A 23175-nucleotide genomic window follows, 5' to 3' on the forward strand; every position below is an offset into this window, starting at 1 on the left:
AACTTCGCTTTAAACTGTATTAAGGTCCCATTTACACTGCACAGCAGTTTTATATAAAACCTTAATGATACATATAACAGGCTACATTTTGATGGTGAAATAACCTTTTAAACGATGGCTTTTTATTTCAGTATTCAAACATTAAATAACGAATGCATCAAGTGAAATAACGAATATGCAAAAACACATGTATATAAATATAAAGGACTATTATAATTAGCAAAATGCTGCTCTATTTATCTTTGTATTTTTATAATTTTATTATTGTTATTTTTAATATTTTGAATTAATTAAAGCTATAGACAAATACTGCTTGACATTTTAGAAAATGTTTTGCGTATACCCAGTACCGAGAACAAACAAACAAAAGCACATGGCTTGTTAATCAATTTAATCAAGCTCTAGCCACGAATAAAATAATAGACTATTATTTTAATATTTTAGACGACGGGTTAGTAATTATACTATAAATGGTTATGTTCAGATCAATGAAATAATAACTTTAATAATTCTGCTTTGCAATTTTTTATTCATTACCAACATCACTAAACCATACATTTGTTTTATAAGTTAACCAAATATTTGCAGAGATTCAGCAGTTTTTTTTCTGACGCGTTTGCCAGTCATGCCAGTCAGTGAAAAAAAAGTAACCGTGGCCCCGTTTGCAGGTATTCAGATTCGATTTTATTAATCTGATTCAACTTTTATTATTTACAGGACATAAAAATGCAATTAAAAGTTTCAAATCAATGTGCATTGTCCTTTACCATGCAAATAAAAAAAAAAAACATTGTTATACACCATAGCCTGTAGCCTATAAAATGGCCGCAAATCTTTTTAAATGCATTAAAAAGCAAGCGCATATTAGCCGTACCTTGAGTTTGTTCACATTCTGCCTGTATTAACATGCATGCTGTATTTTAATATAGCTTATTTCGATGAATTAGCTCTAACTGACAGCTTTTTCTTCTTTTTCAGCGGTTATGCTTGCATTATATTTCACACGCATATGCAAGGTGACTGAAATTGAAATTCAAATACAAAACATACTGAGCCATTAAGTAAAAAAACAAAACAAAACAACAGTTATAGCTACTTTAAAGGAGAACATTGACGTTTTGGAAAAAAAAAAAAACTGAACTGAAACTAAATTATTAAAAAATAAACCTGCTAGACTTAATTTATGTCCTGCGGCAAAAAATATTTTTATTATAATCTGCTTAAAATAGGTCAATTTATTTATTTATTTATTTTTTGCTTTTGATGAAGCTGCATTCAACTTAAGCTCAATGTCGGCAATGTCTTTAAATAAATAATATATCTAGGCCTATTTTCATTATTCATTAATTTTCATTATTCGTTTATTATTATCTACAATTGTTGAGACATAAAATGAGATAGTAAACTATATACAACAACGAAAATGTAAGTAAAACAGAAATAAAAACATAAATGAAAAAGTCTTGTCTTAGTCCTGTCAAAATAGCAAACACTGAACATCTCTCTATATTTAGGTTAAAAGACAGCTTTATTCATTTATTTATTTATTTATTTATTTAAGACTACTTATTTGTACTGAATGTTTATGCTTTCATTATAGTTGCAAAAATATCAGAAATTGATCTCGCACGCGCAGGGAAAAAAGGCAATTATGCCACACATGACTTGCATCGCTCTCATGCCAAGTTTTGAGGATAAATTCGCATTTAGATGCTGCTTGAAATAAAATAAAACTATCAAAAAGCACATTAAAGACTTTAATAAAAAATTAAAACATTCATAAAGGAGTATCTTATGGAAAAACACCACGGGCTCTGCTTTCGGTTTTAAAAGAATCAAGCAGCTTTAAAAATATATATAATTTGCTGAAGAGAAATGACACGAAAAAAAAATAAATAAAAAGATTAAACATATCGGGACTGTTAAAAGAAAATTCCTCTTTGATATTCATTCGACTCCGATACATCAGCTAAGATTATGAATGACGGAGTGTCTCTCCTGCTTCAGCAGCGTGTCCCGCTGGTTAAACGATGAGGCGGAGAGAATGCGCTGCTTTGTGAACCTAACGCGCCATTATTTTAATTCTATATTCGTGAAGAATGAGCCAACCGCATATGCTTAGTCCTGTTGGTCGGGACTCTGCTTTATAACTTAGTTTATTACAATAATCACACTTAGCTTTGCCATCGTTCTTCACATGTTGCCACTCGGCACATCTTGCGCTCCATCTTTAAACAAATGTTTACATTATTGAGGTGCTCTCCGGCGGCAAAGTTTCTGGCAGAGTAGCGAATGAAAAAATGTGCTTGCAGAAATTGGATTAAAAATTTAAATTATATAACAAGCATCGTATTCTTTCTAATCCTCGCCCAGTTTTAATACAAGTTGTGTTTTTTATATTTGTGGCTGTGAAGTTTATTAAGAATATATATATATATATACATATAGCCTACTTTATTTTTTTTATACTTTAAGTGATCTGCTTGAGGTAGGTCACGTTTATCAATGGTAAGTTTTAGCCTAAGTTTACATCAATAACATAATGTGCATTGTCCTTTACCATACAAAAAAAAAGAAAAAAAAAACATTATTATACATAGTTGCCTGTAGCCTATAAAAAGGCCGCAAATGCATTAAAAGGCAAGCGCATATCTTAGCCTTGAGTTTGTTCACACTCTGCCAGTATTAACATAAATGCTGTATTTTAATATAGCTAATTTTGATGAATTAGCTCTAACCTTTGACAGCTTTTTCTTCTTTTTCCGCGGTTATGCGGCATTATATTTCACACACATATGCAAGGTGACTGAATATGAAGTTAAAATACAAAACATACTGAGCCATAAGTAAAAAAAAAAAAAAAAAAAAACCAAAACAACAGTTATAGCTACTTTACAGGAGAACATTGACGTTTTGAAAAAAAAAAGCAAAAAAAAAAAAACTGAACAGAACTGAAACTAAATTATTAAAAATAAAATAATATATAAATATATATAATATATAAAAATATTTTTATTATACTTTTAGTGATCTGCTTAAGGTAGGTCAATTTATTTTTCTCAGTGTTTCACGTACTGTACGGCAATGTCTTTAAATAAATAATTTATTTAGGCCTATTTTCATTATTCATTTATTTTCATTATTCGTTTATTATTCGTTTATGTACAATTGTTGAGACATAAATGAGATAGTAAAATATAATCAACAACGAAAATGGAAATAAAAACAGAAATAAAACATAAATGAAAATGTCTTGTCTTAGTCCTATCAAAATAGCAAACACTGAACATCTTTCTATATTTAGGCTGCTTTATTTATTTATTTATTTATTTATTTATTTATTTATTTATTTATTTAAGACTACTTATTTGTACTAAATGTTTGTGCTTTCATTTTAGTTGTCTTTTACTTCTTCAATTCTATTTTCCAAAACGAATCCTCTTTGCACTTAAAAAGTTTACAATAAAGCGTGTTAACAAATTTTAAATGATTAATGAAGGAATTATAATGCTTTGACTTATTGTTTAATATCATTTACAAGCACAGTAGCTGTATGGGCTATTTCTGTCCGTTCGCATCCCGTCCCTTTGCGCCCCCTGGCGGCTCATTCACAAACTGCGGTCATACACTAAAAACAGAGCGGCACCTATTTCAAACGGCGGCGGTACAAGCCGCGGCGTTAATAGCCACTTTGAACTCTCACCTACTGTATCTTCACATACAATATAAACTTCAGCTGGAAAATCTTCTCCTATTGATTTTCTTAAATCATAACCTAAACATAATCTTGTTTTGTCTTCATATGTAATTATTGCCTTTAGATTCCATCAAAAATTATTAGTCATTTATACATTTATTACTACTTTAAATTTAAATAGAAATGTCTAGGACAGATTGTATATTACAGTCAATGTTTCTATTAATGCTCCTATTTTTACACAAACTTTTCAATAGTGTTTAATCCCTATTTCTGCATCTAGTGTTTTTTCTTTCTGGGCAGATCTACATCTGATTTAATTTGAACCCTCACTGTGCTGGCTGATTTCATCTGCATCTCAGTCCTGTAATGACAATCATTTAGTTGGAATTTGACACTTCTTTCCTTTACTAATTTATTTTCTGATATATATATTAATTTCTTTTTTATCTTTGAGTTATTTTCTTTTGGCTCATAATTATTTCCTAAGGCACTCCCATTAAACTAGTTGTTTATACAATTTTGATGCACTTTTTTATCAGCTGGCTAAAACTTACTGTATGCTTTGTAAATTTCTCTCTGTTTTAATTATTATTCCTTAATTTTTTTTCTAATTATTTTTCACATATGTTTTCATGTAAAATATTATCTTTTTCTTAAACACTGTTCTCTTTCAATTTTTCTCATAGCAATTTAGAACTGTTACTTTCTGACCTTATGTCCTATGAATTTATTTCAAATTGTTATTTCAATCTTTCCTTTAACTATAAATCATTTTTCTAGATTTGAATTTTTCCAGTTTTCACTATCCAATATTGATTTAGGCCATTCACAATACAATTATGTTAAGATTTTCCTTTACTTGATTTGAACTTAAATACTTAGTTCCATTCTTATTTATTCTCCAAATTATGTATTGCCTTATCAAAAGCTTTTTCTTTAGTCACCACCCTGCATTGTAATTTATCCTTCTATGTTTAAGGAACTTTTATTAAGCCTACTGAAACTTAAACTCAAATTATTTACCATTCATCATAATATATAATTTCATCATTTAAAGTTTCACCTTAAAATTACCTTATAACACTTTTTTTTTTTTTTTTTTTTTTACAAATTTGCATGATAATAATTTCTCTAAAATTGACAGGAGTCTGATTTGATACAAGAATGGGTAGCTAAACTTTTGTTCTTAATTTTCCTTCTGTAATGCTTGAACGTAATTTGGACTAGGAGCTACTTTGAGATGGACTGTCAGGCTATCCCCCCTCGCAACCTGAGACAACTAGCTCCAGATTGGTGCAACAGTCTTTTCTATGTTGTCCTGAACTTCCTTCATATCAGGGCACAGTGTTTCCCCCTCTCTCTTTGGGCTGGCTTCTTTCTTTGACTCAGCTGATGTAAAGTTCTGGTGGAGAGTTTTTTCTTTTTGATCAGTTCATCAGTCTCTTGTTAGTGTCTCTTTTGAATGTCTCTGAACAAATGTAGCTTTTTCAGTCCTCAGTAAATCCTGGGCAAAAAGTTCATGTCAAAAGTGTCCACAGCCATTTTGCTTTGTGTTTTTTCACACACCTTTCCATTTGCCAGTATACTCAGAGATGTCTGGTAGGTACGAGACTACAGTCCCCCAAAGTTCATCCATACGTCCTCTTAATTAATATATATAGAATTTAGCTCATGACTTAATAAATTATTTTTTTTCCCATTTTTTCCTTCATCAAATAAAGACTCCTTTTATCCAATTTTTTTTAATTAATTAATTTATTTATCTATTTTTGTTTGCTGTTTAACAACTTATTTTTTCTAATTCTCAATCATTTTTATCATATGTAAATATGCTTAATTTTCTATTTGTTAAATGTTCTTATAATTAATTTCTTTGGCTTTAGATTGTGCTTCACTTATTTTTCCTAATCTTATTCTAGTTTTTCCTCACTAGTTACATTACATCTTACACTATTTTAATTTCTCTAACATTTCCATACCTGTTTTAATTCAACAGTACTATATGGTGGCCTAATGTCTAATATACCTGTTCAAAATCCTTACTGCAATAGCTTCAAGTTCATAGTACTATTTTACCTCTACATGTTTGTTTACTTTAAGCATTTTTCCTATCTGAAATGCAATTTTTAATTCTCAATTACCTTTTAAGTACATAAAATATGAACTATATAATTTTTGAACTCACTATTATGTTCTTTCATTTCTCCTCAGTGTCTATGCTTTACATCTGACTCGCTGCTTTTACTACAAATAGCTGTTGTCTCAGATGACAGCCTGTAGCTGACTTTAAAACAAATGACAACAGTCAACTTACTCCACAACAATTTTTTTCATTGCACTTAAACATAATTTTATCTTTTAAAGCCAAATCTTAGTTTCTTTTAAATGTTACTGTTTTTTTTTCTAATTTTTATTTTATCTGTTTAATATATATATATATATATATATATATATATATATATATATATATATATATATATATATATATATATATATATATATATATATATATATATATATATTAAACATCTTCTCTTTTTATTCTATTAAACAAAGTTTGGACTTCTTTTTTCTCCATTTTCCTATGCTTCTTTTCCCTTTTTAAAAATTAGCATTTTTGTCTCTTAGATTTTCCTAATTCATTTTTCTTTAAACTTATTTTCCTTAAACATTTGATCATTAACTCTTCAATTAATCCATATTTATTAAAGTTTTCTCTTCTAATTCTTTATTTACTCAAATCATCAACTTATCTATTTTTATTCATACTGATTTAGTAAATTTATTTCCTGATCAATATAACTATTAATCTCCATATGTAGTTATTTCTATGCTTCAATTTTTGAATTTCTTAATATTTATTAGTCTAACTTCCAGTTGCATTTTTATTAACACTTTTTATTTATTAAATCTTATTCTATCATTAATATTTTCTTATTTCATTTATCTTATTCATTACTTTATAATATTTCTATTTATTTAATACCTTATAATATATCTTTACTCTTTAGCTTCTATCTGTCCTGTGAAACTTTTGTTCTTAAAATAGACAGATTCTTACCACTCCTGAAGCAGACCTTCTTCCAGACTGTCGACATGTCAGGAATTTCAGTCCCCTCTCTGCCTATAGTTCATACTTAAAAACACTTCAAACACACAGAGATTATTCAGAAAAATGTTTAACTCGTATATTCTTGTTTTTAGTCTTTGTCTTTCAAATGCAATATGATCTCAATTAACTTTATTAGGCTTAAACCTCCTCTGTATCACAATCTCTTCCCTAAACTGCATCACTCTCTATCTTATTGTTCTTAAATCACACAACATATGCAATCCTTCTTTTATATTATAATATAAAACGATAATTCTTTTAAACTCACTCTTATTGCAAACATACTTTTAAGCACAATCATACTTCTCACTCAGTCTAACTCATCTCTTACACTGTGTAACCTGAACCTCACCTCTATTCTAGTCTCTCTAGATCAAAGTTGAAGGCTTCTAAGCACCCCAGCAACATAGACAAATACACAACTACTTACAATTACATAAATACACCTCACTCCTCTTGAGTGACCTGTCCGAGCAGCCTCTAACCTTAGAGCTATAACCACAGAATTCTCCACTACACTCCTCTTGAGTGACCTGTTACTTCTGCTCCCGTCTTTACTGTTCTTCAGTAAAAATAGCATTTCACAGGATTTGTGACTTTTTTCCCCCAGCCTCCTGAATAATAATATTTATCATTATTAAAACAGAACGGGTACTCCGAGGTCTTTGCGCGCTTCTCTCTATACCTTAATCTGTTTTAACTTATTAACTGTCACCACACTTTAAGAACTTCCTCTTAAAACTTAAAAATGCTCTATGCATATTCTTCATAATATTAAAAAATTTCCCAAACATGAGTAACAGTTACTAGTTAACGTTTATCCTATCCGTCAAGGCCCTCTTAGGAAAACACAGATCATTTGCATGCAAATTGTTATTTTCTCCTGGTATTCAAAACCCCTTTGTTTTCCTTTTATATCTTTACTTTTACTTTTTTAGTTTTACTTGTAGTTCGTTATAGCTGGAGAAACAGTTCAAGTGACTTTTTTACCGTTACAAGCAGGTCCTTGGTAGAAAAAACACAAACGTATAAGCTTAAAATTGCTTACCGTTTTTTATCGTGGCCACATATTTGTGTTTTTCCTCCAAGCCCCAGCATGTCCAGTGTCGTCTCTGTCCAGCCCCACGTTGGGCGCCATTTGTGGTAAATATTGACTTCTCATTAATTACAAATTATCAGACCAGAGGTTTTGAATATCAGAAAATAGACTTTCTTCTCCATAATAAAGCCGAGAAAGAGCAGAGCAGACCCCAGAGCATTCTGAAGTCTCTCCTGGACACCTTCCAAAGTCTCTCCTGCACCTTCTAAAGTTTCAGTGTGTTTTTTACAATTTTTATACAGGATTATTTGACACACCCCTAAGTCTCTTTTTAACTCTTGACCATTTTTGAATAGGTTTTTAGTCTAAGGGGTCCTGCTATTCTTTGCTCTCAGCCCACTAGCTCATGTCAACAGAGATGTTACAGGTCTATGTCAGCAAAGTATAGATGCAACTTATGCAAAGGAACTAAGTGTTTACATACATTGTCATGATAGGATAATAACTTGATAATATGTTACTCATTCTAACTTCTGACACATATAGCTTCATAGAAGTATTTAACATAAATAATCAGTGCTTTACATATTCAGTTATTCTACACAATCAGTCACTCAGCCTTCTCCTAGTGTTGCTCCTGTGCAGGCATACTCATCTTACACAGACATATCACTGTATTTTTAACACAGGCTGGCATGTTTGCTGCAAACACTACATACATTTTGAGAAGAGAAAATTAACTGCTTTACACTTAGAAAATACTTCATACAGAGAGAATAGAAATCTTCTTCAGTGTGACCTAGTTTTTTATTGAATATAGACTCCGACTGAGCAGATAGAACAGGCACTTAGCAGGTAACCGAAATGACATCTCTGATGAAGACAGTGCATCTGCAACAACAGCACTAGTAAGAAAATATAAAGAAATCCTATTTTTTCCTATTTAATTTTATTTAATTCAGAAGAAAATTAACTTGTTTGAATTTATTTTTTATATAGTTTTATATTTGTCTTTATTTCTTTACTCATTTGTTAATAGAAGATTCCAAAGCTTTCTGCCTTGAGGAGCTGTTTGCTGTGGAGGACATGGCAATTGAAGCAAGAATGCAGACCAGCGTCAGCAGCACTACAGAGGAGATATAGAGATAATAAATAAGTACAGACTGCTTCCGTCTACACTGTCCTCAGTAAGTCCAGTAACCTGGTGGTGGGACATAAATGACACTCTGCCAATGCTTTCAGAATTGGCATCAAGGTATCTTTGCATGCAAGCATCATCCACAACCTCAGAGCGTACATTTTCCACTGCTGGGGACATTATCAGCCAGGAGCGGGCTTGTCTGTCTCCTGAAAAAGCAGACATGCTCATTTTTCTGAAGAAAACTGTTGAGTAATTTCAGTTGATCCTAAAACATTAGTTCACCAAAAAATGAAAATTCTGTCATTAATTACCCTAATGTTGTTCCAAACCCATAAGATCTTTGTTTATCTTCAGAACACAAATAAAGATCATTTGGACTTAATCCAAGAGCTTTCTGATCCTCCCATAGATTTACTGGATAAGCATTTATCAATGCCCCGAAAGGAACCAAAAACATAATGTGGCGAGTAGGGTTGGGCATCGTTTGGGTTTTTTCGATACCGGTGCCTAATCGATACTTTTAAAACGATACCGGTGCCAAAACGGTGCCTGAATCGATACTTTTTAGCCCCAAAATGATGGTGGATGACTCTACAAAATAATTTTATTTGACAAAATATTTTTAAAAATAATTTTAACAGAACAATATGATTACAGTTTAAAGTAAACATAAATTCATACTGTATTACATTAATACATTTCCTTTGATCATTTGTTGGTGAGCATGAATTTAAGATTTGCATTATGAAATTACATTAGCTTACTATTAACCTGTGGGGGCGGGCAGGGGCCACGTACTTTTAGGAGCACATTTTAACATATATATCACAAAATACTTAACATTATTCATAGTCATTTTTGTTCATGCATCACTCTGCAGTCTTCATAAACAAGATAATTAAATAACTTAAACTCAAAATAATCTTCCTTGTTTATTTATTTGACAAGTAACGTTATACGGGTGTTGGAGAACACATTTCTAGCATTCAAGTACATCAAGGCACATTGCTGCACCTGTAAACTTTAACAGGCCTACAGCTGAAGTCGATTTATTTTGCCCTCCCATTCATTTACAATAATGTTTCTGAAAGTGTTTACACTGTTTCCTAAAAAATAATTATTCTGGAGTAATAATAAGTGCTATTTTTTATTGTTTATTTCGTGCATTAATAATGACCTAAACACATTGAATGACAGTAAAAAGTAGCAATTTTACTCAATAAATGCGTTAAAAATATCAACTGATTTATATATAGTCATTCAAATGAACTTAAAACGATAAAAAACTGCAACAAACATTTATTTAGGCCCGAACTACAAAACCAAATGTAAAACAATTTTAGTATCAGTTTTGCTTAAGTTGCACGCTAGTGTTGCAGGAGAGGGGAGTGGTCGGTTTAAGACTAGCTATTTACGGGAGTTGTAGTCCATAGCGAAGTGTATTGTGGGTAGTGTAGTTCGACACGCATGCTGGATGATGTGAGCTCGCTGTGTGCTGTGCTGTGCTGCTGAAACTGAGGAAGAAAGTTTTACTCGGCTTTGTTTTATGTTCACTCAAGTTATTCCACCCGAGAGCTGTTCATAACTAGATAGAATAGACATAGAGATAGATTGATCTCTGCAGCAGCTGCCGGAGAGCTGCGCGCTGCAGACGCAGCTGGTGTGAAAGGCAAACGGCTGTGTGCTGCTTCTGCTCTCCATACGCGCTGCTCATGCGCTACTTTCGCTTGTGGTGTGAAACAGGCGTAACGTCCTTGCTGCAGCACCAAAATTAGGCACTGAAATTCATACGCTGATTTAATAATGGTACGTATCGGTTACCTAGCAGGTTTCGGTACCCAATCCTAGTGGCGAGTATGCTGATGCCACGTCGCCTTGGTCCCGGATTAACCCCAGCTGTCACTTAATCAGCACGGATCGATCCCAGCTGGAGCTCATCAGCAGACACTCGTATAAGCCATCCCCAAACACAAGGAAGACGAGCTTCATTTCACTCAATAGCCGCATTTCCACTATCGGGCCAGTGCGAGCCAGGGCTTTAATCGGGCCGGGCCGGGCCAATAGCCCGGGAGGTTGAGAAATGAGACCGAAATCATGTCGCGTTTCCACTGTCGGGCTAGTAGCTCATGTCGTAAATATTGACTTCTCATCAATTACAAATTATCAGACCAGAGGTTTTGAATATCAGAAAATAGACTTTATTCTCCATAATAAAGCCGAGAAAGAGCAGAGCAGACCCCAGAGCATTCTGAAGTCTCTGTGTTGCTCCTGTGCAGGCATACTCATCTTACACAGACATATCACTGTATTTTTAACACAGGCTGGCATGTTTGCTGCAAACACTACATACATTTTGTGAAGAGAAAATTAACTGCTTTACACTTAGAAAATACTTCATACAGAGAGAATAAAATCTTCTTCAATCCCTCCTCTTAAGACTTTAGTCTTAATATTATTGTCTTTTAACCCCAAAGTGCAATTTCATAATCCAGTTCTCTTAATTACCTCTATCTAGTGTCTGATATTAGCCACATAGCTGTTATCAATTGACTAGATTATACCACTGTACTTTGACAGAAGTCCAGCCAAACATCTCCCCTTTCTCTTTTGATTTGAAGGAAGTAAAAGACTGTACTCTCTTTTTCTCTTAACACATCAAAGACAACAATGTTTTAAGCATAAGTATTCAGTTGGTTCAGTGCTAGCTGCTAGTTTTCACACTCATGTAGAATATACTGAAGTGATATTATATATAGGTACCATGAAAGCAATATGCAAACAAAATCAATATGCAAATGTAAAAAGCATCAAATGTTGATCTTGATCTTTGCTCATCCTTGTTTCTCTTCTTCTGAGCTATCAGCATCTTCACTTGACTTTAATAGATGTTAATGGAGATGTGTGGTTGAGAGTCTGAGTTCTGGAATCTGCAGTTGTGCATTCATCATCCCTTGATTTGTGGCACTTCTGTATGTGGTATTCAGGCACATTATTAGAATCACTCTTTTCTTTGCTCTGATAAACTCTTGCTTCCACACGTGGCACTTAGTAGTTAAGAGCTTTGGAATATTCAGGCTCCTCTGTTTCCAGTCAGCTTTCCTTTGCTGGAGTTGTTCCCTTTCGCTCCTTTGAGGCATTGGTACCTCATCAATGGCATCCCCTTTGGCAGCTGTTGGATTTCATCCAGATATGGTCCTTTATATAGTAATCCAGATATAGTAACCCTCATCCAGATATGGTCCTTTCCTCCTGAGCTCCCCAGAGCATCCACAGATAGACTCGATCAGCTGGACCAATTGGACCTTATATCTCTGCTCTCTCACATGGCTCCTTTCTGGTTTCCTGCACAGATATCGCTTTGCACATAGCAATTATTTGTTTCTTCATAAAAGTCCCTACTATATTAGACATCTTTGCAAACCATTCCAAGAGGTTATGTGCATGGTTATATGTGAGATTATATGCCAGGTTTTATGCAAAGTTTCATGTGGTTTCTTGCAAGGGTCATGCGGTTTCTTGCAAGGTTTCTTTCAAGGGTCGACCCAATAGCAGTTCATGCAATGCGGTGTTAGATGCTTGTTTCTGTCAGTTTCCATGCCATCACTCACCAATGCACTTGTAAACACATTAATCTCATTAAGTTTATTATTTTCAAATATTTCATTGAGCGTTGGTCTTGATGGATCATCTTCATCTCTTTCAGCCATTTCTGGTAATTGAGCATAATACAATTATTCTCTCTTTTGCTTTATTCATAATTTTTCATACTTCTTTAGATGTTTTTATTTATTGATCATTCATTAACTTCATGAATGCAAACCCATTATGAACTTATTTCTGAAGGCATTTCAAAATTTAGGAAAGACTTCTCTTGTCACAGATGTAATAACTGTTCCTGCTTCATAATTTGCTTCTAGTATTACTCCAATCATCTACTCATCATAGTTTCTTAACAGTGCTTGTTTACAGAATAATTCTCTATCTAGTCAACACCAAAAACAGTCATCATCTCACTGTTTGGAGCAATGGTCTCCACTCAAGTCTTTTAATTGAACTAGAGCTCTGTGAAGCTGTAGATAATTCAATCATCCACATATTGTGACAGTGTCCATACTATGATCTTCTCCCTTATTATAACCCTTTATGCATTCTGGTGTATACAGTATATGCTATTCACCAAGCTACACAAGTACAAACAAGTTTCTACCCTCCTCTGGTAGTTACCTAAAATAAACTCAATAGAAACCAAACCACTTGAAATATTTATCATCCAAAAGAACATATCTTTACATACAATATTAACTTCAGCTGGAAAATCTTTTCTTATTGATTTTCTTAAATCATAACCTAAACATTAAGCCTCTTTTATCTGTCTTGATTAACCATTTATTTTAACTATCAAATTAACTTCAATTAAATATTATTAGTTACTTATAATTTATTACTACTTTAAATTTAAATAGAAATGTCTAGGACAGATTGCATATTACATTATCTAGATGTTTCTATTAGTGCTCCTATTTTTACACAAACTTTTCAATAGTGTTTAATACCTATTTCTGCATTTAGTGGTTTTCTTTATGGGCAAATCCACATCTGATTTAATTTTAACCCTGACTATGCTGGCTGATTTTATCTGCATCTCAGTCCTGTAATGACAATCATTTAGTTGGAATTTGACACTTCTTTCTTTTACTAATCAATTTTCAGAGCTATATATTAATTCCTTTTTCGTCCTAATTTATGGTACTGTCTTTTGGCTAACATTTATTTCTTAAGGCATTCTCATTAAACTAGTTGTTCATACAATTTTGATGCACTTTTTTATCAGCTGACTAAAACTTACTGTATGTTTTGTAAATTTCTCTTTGCTCTGTTTTAACTATTATTCCTTAATATTTTTTTTCAATATATTTTTCACATATGTTTTCATGTGAAACAATATCTTTTTCTTAAACACTTTTCTCTTTCAATTTTTCTTATAGTAATTTAGAACTGTTACTTTTTGACCTTATCATGTCCTATGAATTCATTAAAATTGTTGTTTCAATCTTCTCTTTAACTATAAATAATTTTTCTAGATTTGAATTTTTCCAGTTTTCAATATCCAATCTTGATTTAGGTCATTCACAATAATATTATGCTTAGATATTATTGCCTTATCAAAAGCTTTTTCTTTTTCTTTAGTTAGTCTGCTGCATTGTAATTTATCATTCTATGTTTAAGGAACTTTATGATTAAACCAATTGAAACTTAAACCTAAATTATTTAACATTCATCATACTATATTATTTAACAATACACATTTAAAGTTTCATCTTAAAATGTAGCTTTTTCAGTCCTCAGTAAAACCTGAGTATGCAGTGCCTGCATCACTGCTGTAGCATGTCACAAGTGTCAACAGCCATTTTGCTCATTGTGTTTTTCAAACACCTTTCCATTTGCCAGTGTACTCAGAGATGTCTGGTAGGTACAAGACTACAGTCCCCCAAAGTTCATCCCTATGTCCTCTTAATTTATATATATAGAATTTAGCTCATGACTTAATAAAATATATATATATATATATATTTTTTTTTTTTCATTTTTTTCATTCATCAAATAAAGACTCCTTTTGTAGTTTAACAACTTATTTTCTCTAATTATTTTTCATTCTCAATCATTTTTATCAAATGTAAATATGCTTAATTTTCTATTTGTTAAATGTTCTTATAATTAATTTCTTTGGCTTCAGATTGTGCTTCACTTATTTTTCCTAATCTTATTCTAGTGTTTCCTCACTAGTTACATTACATCTTACACTATTTTAATTTCTCTAACATTTCCATACCTGTTTTAATTCAACAGTACTATATGGTGGCCTAATGTCTAATATACCTGTTCAAAATCCTTACTGCAATAGCTTCAAGTTCATAGTACTATTTTAACTCCCCATGTTTGTTTACTTTAAGCATTTTTCCTATCTGAAATGCAATTTTTAATTCTCAATTACCTTTTAAGTACATAAAATATTAACTATATAATTTTTGAACTCACTATTATGTTCTTTCATTTCTCCTCAGTGTCTATGCTTTACATCTGACTCACTGCTTTTACTACAAATAGCTGTTGGCTCAGATGACAGCCTGTAGCTGACTTTAAAACAGATGACAACAGTCAACTTACTCCACAACAATTTTTTATTGCACTTAAACATAATTTTATCTTTTAAAGCCAAATCTTGTTTTCTTCAAAATGTTGCTGTTTTTTCTAATTTTTATCTTATATTACTTTATAATATATATTTTTAAACATCTTCTCTTTTAATTCTATTAAACAATGTTTGGACTTCTTTTTTCTCCATTTTCCTATGCTTCTTTTCCTTTTCAAAAATTAGCATTTTTGTCTCTTAGATTTTCCTAATTCATTTTTTTAAGCTTATTTTCCTTAAACATTTGATCATTAACTCTTCAATTAATCAATATTCATTAAAGTTTTTTCTTCTAATTCTTTATTTACTCAAATTATTAACATATCTTTTTTTTATCAATATAACTTAATTTTTTTCCTGATCAATATAACTATTAATCTCCATATGTAGTTATTTCCATGCTTCAATTTTTTTATTTCTTAATATTTATTAGTATAGCTTCTAGTTGCATTTTTATTAACACTTTTTATTTATTAAATCTTGTTCTATCATGTATATTTTCTTATTTCATTTATCTTATTACATTACTTTATATTTCTATTTATTTAATACCTTATAATATATCTTTACTCTTTAGCTTCTATCTGTCCTGTGAAACTTTTGTTCTTAAAATAGACAGATTCTTACCACTCCTGAAGCAGACCTTCTTCCAGACTGTCGACATGTCAGGAATTTCAGTCCCCTCTCTGCCTATAGTTCATACTTAAAAACACTTCAAACACACAGAGATTATTCAGAAAAATGTTTAACTCGTATATTCTTGTTTTTAGTCTGTGTCTTTCAAATGCAATATGATCTCAATTAATTTTATGAGGCTTAAACCTCCTCTGTATCACAATATCTTCCCTCAACTGCATCACTCTCTATCTTATTGTTCATAAAATCACACAACATATGCAGTCCTTCTTTTATATTATAATATAAAACGATAATTCTTTTAAACTCACTCTTATTGCAAACATACTTCTAAACACAATCATACTTCTCACTCGTCCTAACCTCATCTCTTACACTGTGTAACCTGAACCTCACCTCTATTCTAGTCTCTCTAGATCAAAGGTGATAGCTTCTAAGCACCCCAGCAACATAGACAAATACACAACTACTTACAATTACATAAATACACCTCACTCCTCTTGAGTGACCTGTCCGAGCAGCCTCTAACCTTAGAGCTATAACCACAGAATTCTCCACTACACTCCTCTTGAGTGACCTGTTACTTCTGCTCCCGTCTTTACTGTTCTTCAGTAAAAATAGCATTTCACAGGATTCTTGCCTTTTTTCCCCCAGCCTCCTGAATAATAATATTTATTATTATTAAAACAGAACGGGTACTCCGAGGTCTTTGCGCGCTTCTCTCTACTTTATTAATCTGCTTTAATCTCTTAACTGTCACCACACTTTAAGAACTTCCTTTTAAAACTTAAAAATGCTCTAGGCATAATCTTCATCATTAAAAAATTTCCCAAACATGAGTAACAGTTACTAGTTAACGTTTATCCTATCCGTCAAGGCCCTCTTAGGAAAACACAGATCATTTGCATGCAAATTGTTATTTTCTTCTGGTATTCAAAACCCCATTGTTTTCCTTTTATATCTTTACTTTTACTTTTTTAGTTTTACTTGTAGTTCTTTATAGCTGGAGAAACAGTTCAAGTGACTTTTTACCGTTACAAGCAGGTCCTTGGTAGAAAAAACACAAACGTATTAGCGAAAATTGCTTACCGTTTTTTATCGTGGCCACATATTTGTGTTTTTCCTCCAAGCCTCAGCATGTCCAGTGTCACCCGTCTATCTCTTTCCAGCCGCACGTGCGGGCGCCATTTGTCGTAAATATTGACTTCTCATCAATTACAAATTATCAGACCAGAGGTTTTGAATATCAGAAAATAGACTTTATTCTCCATAATAAAGCCGAGAAAGAGCAGAATAGACCCCAGAGCATTCTGAAGTCTCTCCTGGACACCTTCCAAAGTCTCTCCTGCTACTTCTCCTTTATTTATGTTTTTGACACACCCCTATGTGTCTCTTTTTAACTTTTGACCATTTTTGAATAGGTTTTCTAGTCTAAGGGGTCCTGCTATTCTTGGCTCTCAGCCCACTAGCTCATGTCAACAGAGATGTTACAGGTCTATGTCAGCAAATTATAGATGCAACTTATGCAAAGGAACTAAGTGTTTACATACATTGTCATGATAGGATAATAACTTGATAATATGTTACTCATTCTAACTTCTGACACATATAGCTTCATAGAAGTATTTAACATAAATAATCAGTGCTTTACATATTCAGTTATTCTACACAATCAGTCACTCAGCCTTCTCCTAGTGTTGCTCCTGTGCAGGCATACTCATCTTACACAGACATATCACTGTATTTTTAACACAGGCTGGCATGTTTGCTGCAAACACTACATACATTTTGTGAAGAGAAAATTAACTGCTTTACACTTAGAAAATACTTCATACAGAGAGAATAAAATCTTCTTCACTCATAGCGCGTCACGCAAACACCGCCCACAGAACGTCCCCGAATCAAACGTCACACAACCCGCCCACTTCAGTGGGAATCAGGACAGGCAGATAAAGCACACCATAGAATCATCCCGAAACGAAACCATTAAAATGAAGACAACCGAAACAAACAAATGACACGTTACTGTACAGCATTACATGAAATGTCTATACGCACAGACCTGTGTATTTCCATTCATTACATTTTAGTCGCCGACCGACTGTTGGCATTGTGCATCGAGTGCTCTCGCCACTAACGGAGGGACCCAACACAGAGAGCGCACACATCCATAATATAAAGCCACAGAAATTCTCGTTTATAACTCGATATGGCATGTATTTTATAACATCCTCGTTTTGATAGACATCGTGTTAAGTGTTTCCGGCACAAGAGCGAGTAGCCTAATAAAATATAGCCATATTTGTTGCGCTCGGCAGCTATTCACTAAAGCTCTTCATTTAAAGTTTCATTTATAAATTTAACCACATCATATAAAAACATAAACAGTTGTTTGAGGATAAAGAACACATTTTGTGTTTGGACTTTCCCCCGATGCGTTTAAAGCAGCGAGCACTGCGCAGGACTGAGTGACAGAAAAAAAGGTAGGAAAGATTCTGCTTTCACTCACCCAAATAATGCTCTGTTTGCGCGATTTGATTAATATCATCGCAACCAAATACTTTATAAATAATATTTCAAACCTTCTCCGGTGTTAATTGTTTTTAGAAAATATCGAAAATCTTTTTTTTCAGACAGGTCTTTGTAAAATGAAAGTTAGGATATAAGTGGCTTTAAAACGGTTTGATTTAAGTATTGTATATAGGCTACCTACATATAGCTAGCTTTTGTTTATTTTATATTGGTTTATTTATTTAATGCGATTTATATATATATATATATCCGATATTTGTAATTCTTTAAATTATATTTCAATATAGCTTAGGCTATTTTATCTAGATATGACACTATATTGTTTAAAGTCTATGAAAGTGGGCATGTAATTTGTTAAGTTTTATGTCTTTCTGTTGTATTTATATTGTGTATTATCTCCAAAATAAATACAGAAAAAAGCCGCTCGCGGCATAACAGAGCTGTGAAGGAGCGCTCTTGCCCGGTCTCACACACACATACAGGCATTTAAACGCGCACAAACAAACATTTTACCCTTGACAAAAACTCTGGAAAACCTTTACTGTCTGCTGTGTCTTTAATATGGTGTAAAGATTATTATGCGTTATTGAAACATAAAGGAGAACGCAGCAAAGAACGTCACTATAAATTTAAACTACTTTATTATTTTATGCAGCAGCCTTACATTTTAAAAGGGAAACATAAGGGTGATCATACGCAAAAAGATCCCAGACTATAAGGCTAGATGTTTTCTTTCCCTTATTTCTTTATTTGTTTGGCGCATGTGCTCATGTGCAACCAGAAAACTGCCCGCCTCTCCTTTCACTCCGCCCGAAGCCCCAGCGGGCCCTCCTTGGCCCAAGGCAGGGCCGGAGTGGGACTCTTTTTCAGCCCTGGAGTTTTAAGCCTTAGACCGGCCCACCGCAGTTCACGACTGACTATATTAAAATAAGGTCATTTCCAATTCAGTTTCTAATTACACTATCACGTCTTTTTTAAAAAAATTTTTTTTTTTTTTGAGAAAACAGCTGCTTTAGAACTTTAAATGTTCAAAAACCCTAACAGTATTATATGTCTTAACAATAAAACTATAATTAAAAAAAAAAAAAACATACTCAGACAAGAATCAAACCCGGATCGGCAGCGTCGTAATCTAACGTGCTAACCACTGGACCACAACTGTTGTATATGAAGGACTGACTCATCAGTAATATCATCATTAACCTGTAGGCAGAGCAGAGCTGCGGTAAAATAATGAATAAGAAGACTGTAGTCAAGTAAGTAAATAAATTAATTTAAAAAGTGTGACTGCTGAGAGCAACAGATTCTGGAGCTAGGGACACCGGCCCTCGCGGCCAAAAAACGGACCGGCCCACCGGGAATTCTCCCGGTCCTCCCGATTAGCCAAACTGGGCCTGGCCCAAGGTATTTGGCGGGCCTAATAAGGCCGGCCGCTGGCCCCAAGAAAGCCCGATTAGGTTTGCTTTGGCCCGATTAGGCCCCGGAAATGACAGTGGAAACGCGACTGGCCTTGACTGGCTCGCTTTAGGCGCGATAGTGGAAACGCAGCTAATGACTCCCTGTGCTAATGTCTGTGTCTCTCTGTCTCTCCTCTCTAGCGGACTCCAGCAGTTGACCGATCCTTCACCAGAACTCTCACTCAAACTCACATTCTCCCTGGAGCACCAGAGCACCTATCCACTGAAGAGCACCATATTCATCTCATTTCACGTACTTCACTATATAAATAAATCACCCTCCGGAGACCTGTTTGTAACACCAACGCTTTGTGTATGTGTTTTTCCTCTGACTCGCCACAATAGTCAAAATAAGTTCATGTGACTTAAGTTGTTCAATTATAATTATATGAAGCTAAACAAAAATAACTTTATTCAACGATTTATCTATGGGAGGATTAGAAAGCTCTTGGATTAAATGCAAAATATCTTCATTTGTAGATAATTAATGACAGAATTTCAATTTTTGGGTGAACTAAACCTTTAAGCAGCTGTAAGCCTCACAAATACGTAAAATTAATTGACTGAAAACTGCTTGAACTTTATTAAAACTGTTTGCACTAATATATTGTGTTAACTACACAGAGGCATGCAGCAGTGGCAACGTCAAAAGAAAGCTTCCCCTAAATCGAGACTAAAGGTTACTTTCTTTGGGGAAGCAGGCACAGACTCTGGTGCCCTACGCAAAGACAGTAGCTAACAGGTCATAATAATTTCGAAGAGGAATTTCAGATCAGATTTCTTTAATTACAACGTCATTTCTGTTGTGCAGTAATGTTAGCAGAGATCGAAGACCGATTGTTCATCTGTGGTGCAGACAAAAGAGGAAAGAGTCCCCTCTACAGCATTAACAGCGTAGGTCAGAATTACTTCAGGTGTGCAGTTTTGATTACAGGTTGTGAATCAAATGTATTACTGTTGAACTATTGATGTCACATGCACTAATTTACAGATATTCTTATTTACCTTTCGGGACCTTGAACATGACAGAAGAAGGTGAGGGAACAGACCCCGAAATGCAGACGAGCTGAAGGCCGATATCAAAGCAACTTGGGCTACAATAGTACCTCAACCTTGTTGAAGGCCGATCGCCTCCATATTGAGGACATAATACAGTACATTAACACATTTTTCAGAAGGCCAGCGTGTGTTTAAGATCCTTTTTATTGGTCAAATGAAATATGCTAATTTTGTGAAATACTGGATTTGAGTTTTTTCATGTTTATCCATAATCATTTAAATTGAAACAAAGGATTGAAATACTTCATTTTGTGTGTTGTGAACTAATAACACATAAGTTAAACTTTTTAAAACAAATTATTCCAATTTTTTTGGCACATACCTGTAGCCTGACCTGTCACCTAAAACGTTTTTGCCATGGCAAACCCTACCAGGAGCATCAGCCCCCAAAAACATAGCTGTAGGATCACTCAGGCAGTGTTTCAGACACAATTTTCTTATTGCTCCCTAATCTCAAAATCTGCAAGAGTAGAGGGATTTGACGCGACCGGCATTTTTAAAAGTGAAATCGAATAGGAAGAAAATGGGAAGAAATCCAGAAGTATTGCTTGGAGTTACTAGGAACGTTGTGCACTTGGCTGTATATCTTATCAGGGAAGAGAACGTGACACAAATTTATCATTTCACTGCCTTCTGAGTGACCCAAAGGTCCGTTCTGAATGAACAGTGAAAATAAAAAGGGATGTCAGAGCTCATTTTCAGCTAAGTTAAGGAAAATGGCACTAGTTAGCTAACCTTTCCCAAACACATTTTAGATGCCATTTATCAAACTCGAGTTAATAAAACAGAAATGACTGGCCGTGAAGGTCATCAGTTCACCCACCGCTGTTTACTGAGTGCAAACACAGATGAGGGATCCACTTGATGACTCGAATGATCTTCGTGGCTGCTTCACGCTTCAGTGTTCGTGTGTCTGGGCCCTGTCATACACCCGGTTTAAGGTGTGATGCAACTGTTGTTTGCTAGTTTCAGCTGGACATTTTGACGTTTTGCAGCACGCTGTTTAAATAGCAAATACATTTGCGTACTGCTCTAAAAAAGGAGGTGTGCTGAGGCGCATTGTTGGCACGTTGCTATTTTGAGGAACTAAACTGTTCAATAGACCAGCTGAGAGGAGGTCTAAAGTTCAGCGCAGAGCGAGTCAGTTGTGCGTATTGCTTAAACATTGCTTAATACACACAGGATGTGCAGCAATACGCAAATATCTTTACCAATATTATTTATTATATGCAGATTATATTTGTTTTATTAAAAACCAGCTTCGATTTGCCCACCTGTCAACTCACCGTGTTACATAGGCTGAAGCAGGCAAGCCCCCACAGTGTTTACCTGCTGCCATGAACTGAAGTCTAGGAGTTCTTGAGTGTGTTACTCTTAAAGAGACTGTGATGTTGTTTGATGCCTAATCTGCTTTTAATGGGTTACATTAAACTCACTGAATGATGATGTTTACACACTATTTCTGCATTTTGAAATATCAGCAACAGCTTGAGGTTTGTGTTGTCAATGCAATGTTTACAGTTCTGGTCTTATACTTCTGGGTTTCTTCCCACTGCAGCCTCGCTTTGGTTCTTCAAAATGGTGACTGCGTGAAATAAGCGTATGGCAAAAATCGTATTAGCAGTGTGGTGCAAAATGTCTTTATTTATAGTGCCCTGACCTTTTAATAGCAGGGGAACTGCTATAGAATGGCTCGTACCATCACAACGGTCAAGTATGTTTGACATGCTTTTCTCTCTATTTGCCACTTGCTTTTCTTTTCTTTTCTTTGGCTGCCTGCTGTTCATTCAATCAACAAATTGCAACCAGTCAAGCACCAAAATCAACTTTCACTTCAAGTTGAGCTAAACCCTCTTTCGCTTGTATGAAACGCGCACTGTCATTGGACAGAAAGAAAACCACAGCTGATTAAAGCGGGAGTTTAAAGATCAGCAAAGCGACTCAGATGACAGGGACTCATTAGCTTTAGCTGATTTCTGTTGTAGAATTTCTCATCTGGGTTATCACTGTCTGTAGAGAAACGTTTTGCAGTTGAGGGGTGACGTTACTGCTGTCTGAATGTCCATCATCATCAGTCAGTCAAGTAGTCTTTATACATTTCCCGAAGGCGATTTGGTTGCAGCATACACGCATGTCACACATAATACTCAAAGCACATAATACAATACAAAATTCTACCCTAAATTCAAAAACGTTACAGCTGAGGGGATGAATGAAAGTTTAAACTGATTTGGTTTACTAATAGGAGTTCTGTAACGATTACTTAAAGGGAGAAGTGGCTATTTAAAATACTTTGAATGTTTTATATT

The 23175-nt window shown here is 33.9% G+C and overlaps 1 protein-coding gene and 1 long non-coding RNA gene across 13 annotated transcripts in view; one reads left to right on the forward strand and one right to left on the reverse strand.

Moving 5' to 3' along the window:
* LOC137487301 (uncharacterized) overlaps positions 1–23175 on the forward strand; it is a 133883-nt gene that overhangs the window by 46913 nt on the left and 63795 nt on the right. For 3 of the 12 annotated variants that reach the window (XR_015511829.1, XR_015511840.1, XR_015511839.1), the window contains one exon: positions 19949–20112. The exons of 2 other annotated variants lie outside the window; for them this stretch is intronic. Coding sequence is in view for 4 of the 10 variants with exons in the window: in XM_087287573.1 (XP_087143699.1) it covers positions 20621–20721; positions 20799–20842 (145 nt within the window). In the remaining 6 variants the exon portion in view is untranslated. Of the gene's footprint in view, positions 1–8669; positions 8760–8890; positions 9039–19948; positions 20121–20431; positions 20722–20798; positions 20843–23175 lie in introns of those variants that run through there. 7 more of the 12 variants (XM_087287570.1, XM_087287573.1, XR_015511837.1 and 4 more) reach the window with 7 other exon arrangements.
* LOC147840361 (uncharacterized) lies at positions 11168–15864 on the reverse strand. The gene is made up of 2 exons (XR_015511877.1): positions 15810–15864; positions 11168–12701 (listed from the first exon to the last, which is right to left on the reverse strand). It is a non-coding gene; the product is annotated as an uncharacterized LOC147840361 (long non-coding RNA).

This window comes from Danio rerio, chromosome 16, assembly GCF_052040795.2.
Source record: "Danio rerio strain M-AB ecotype USA chromosome 16, GRCz13ab, whole genome shotgun sequence".
Lineage (NCBI taxonomy): Eukaryota > Metazoa > Chordata > Actinopteri > Cypriniformes > Danionidae > Danio > Danio rerio.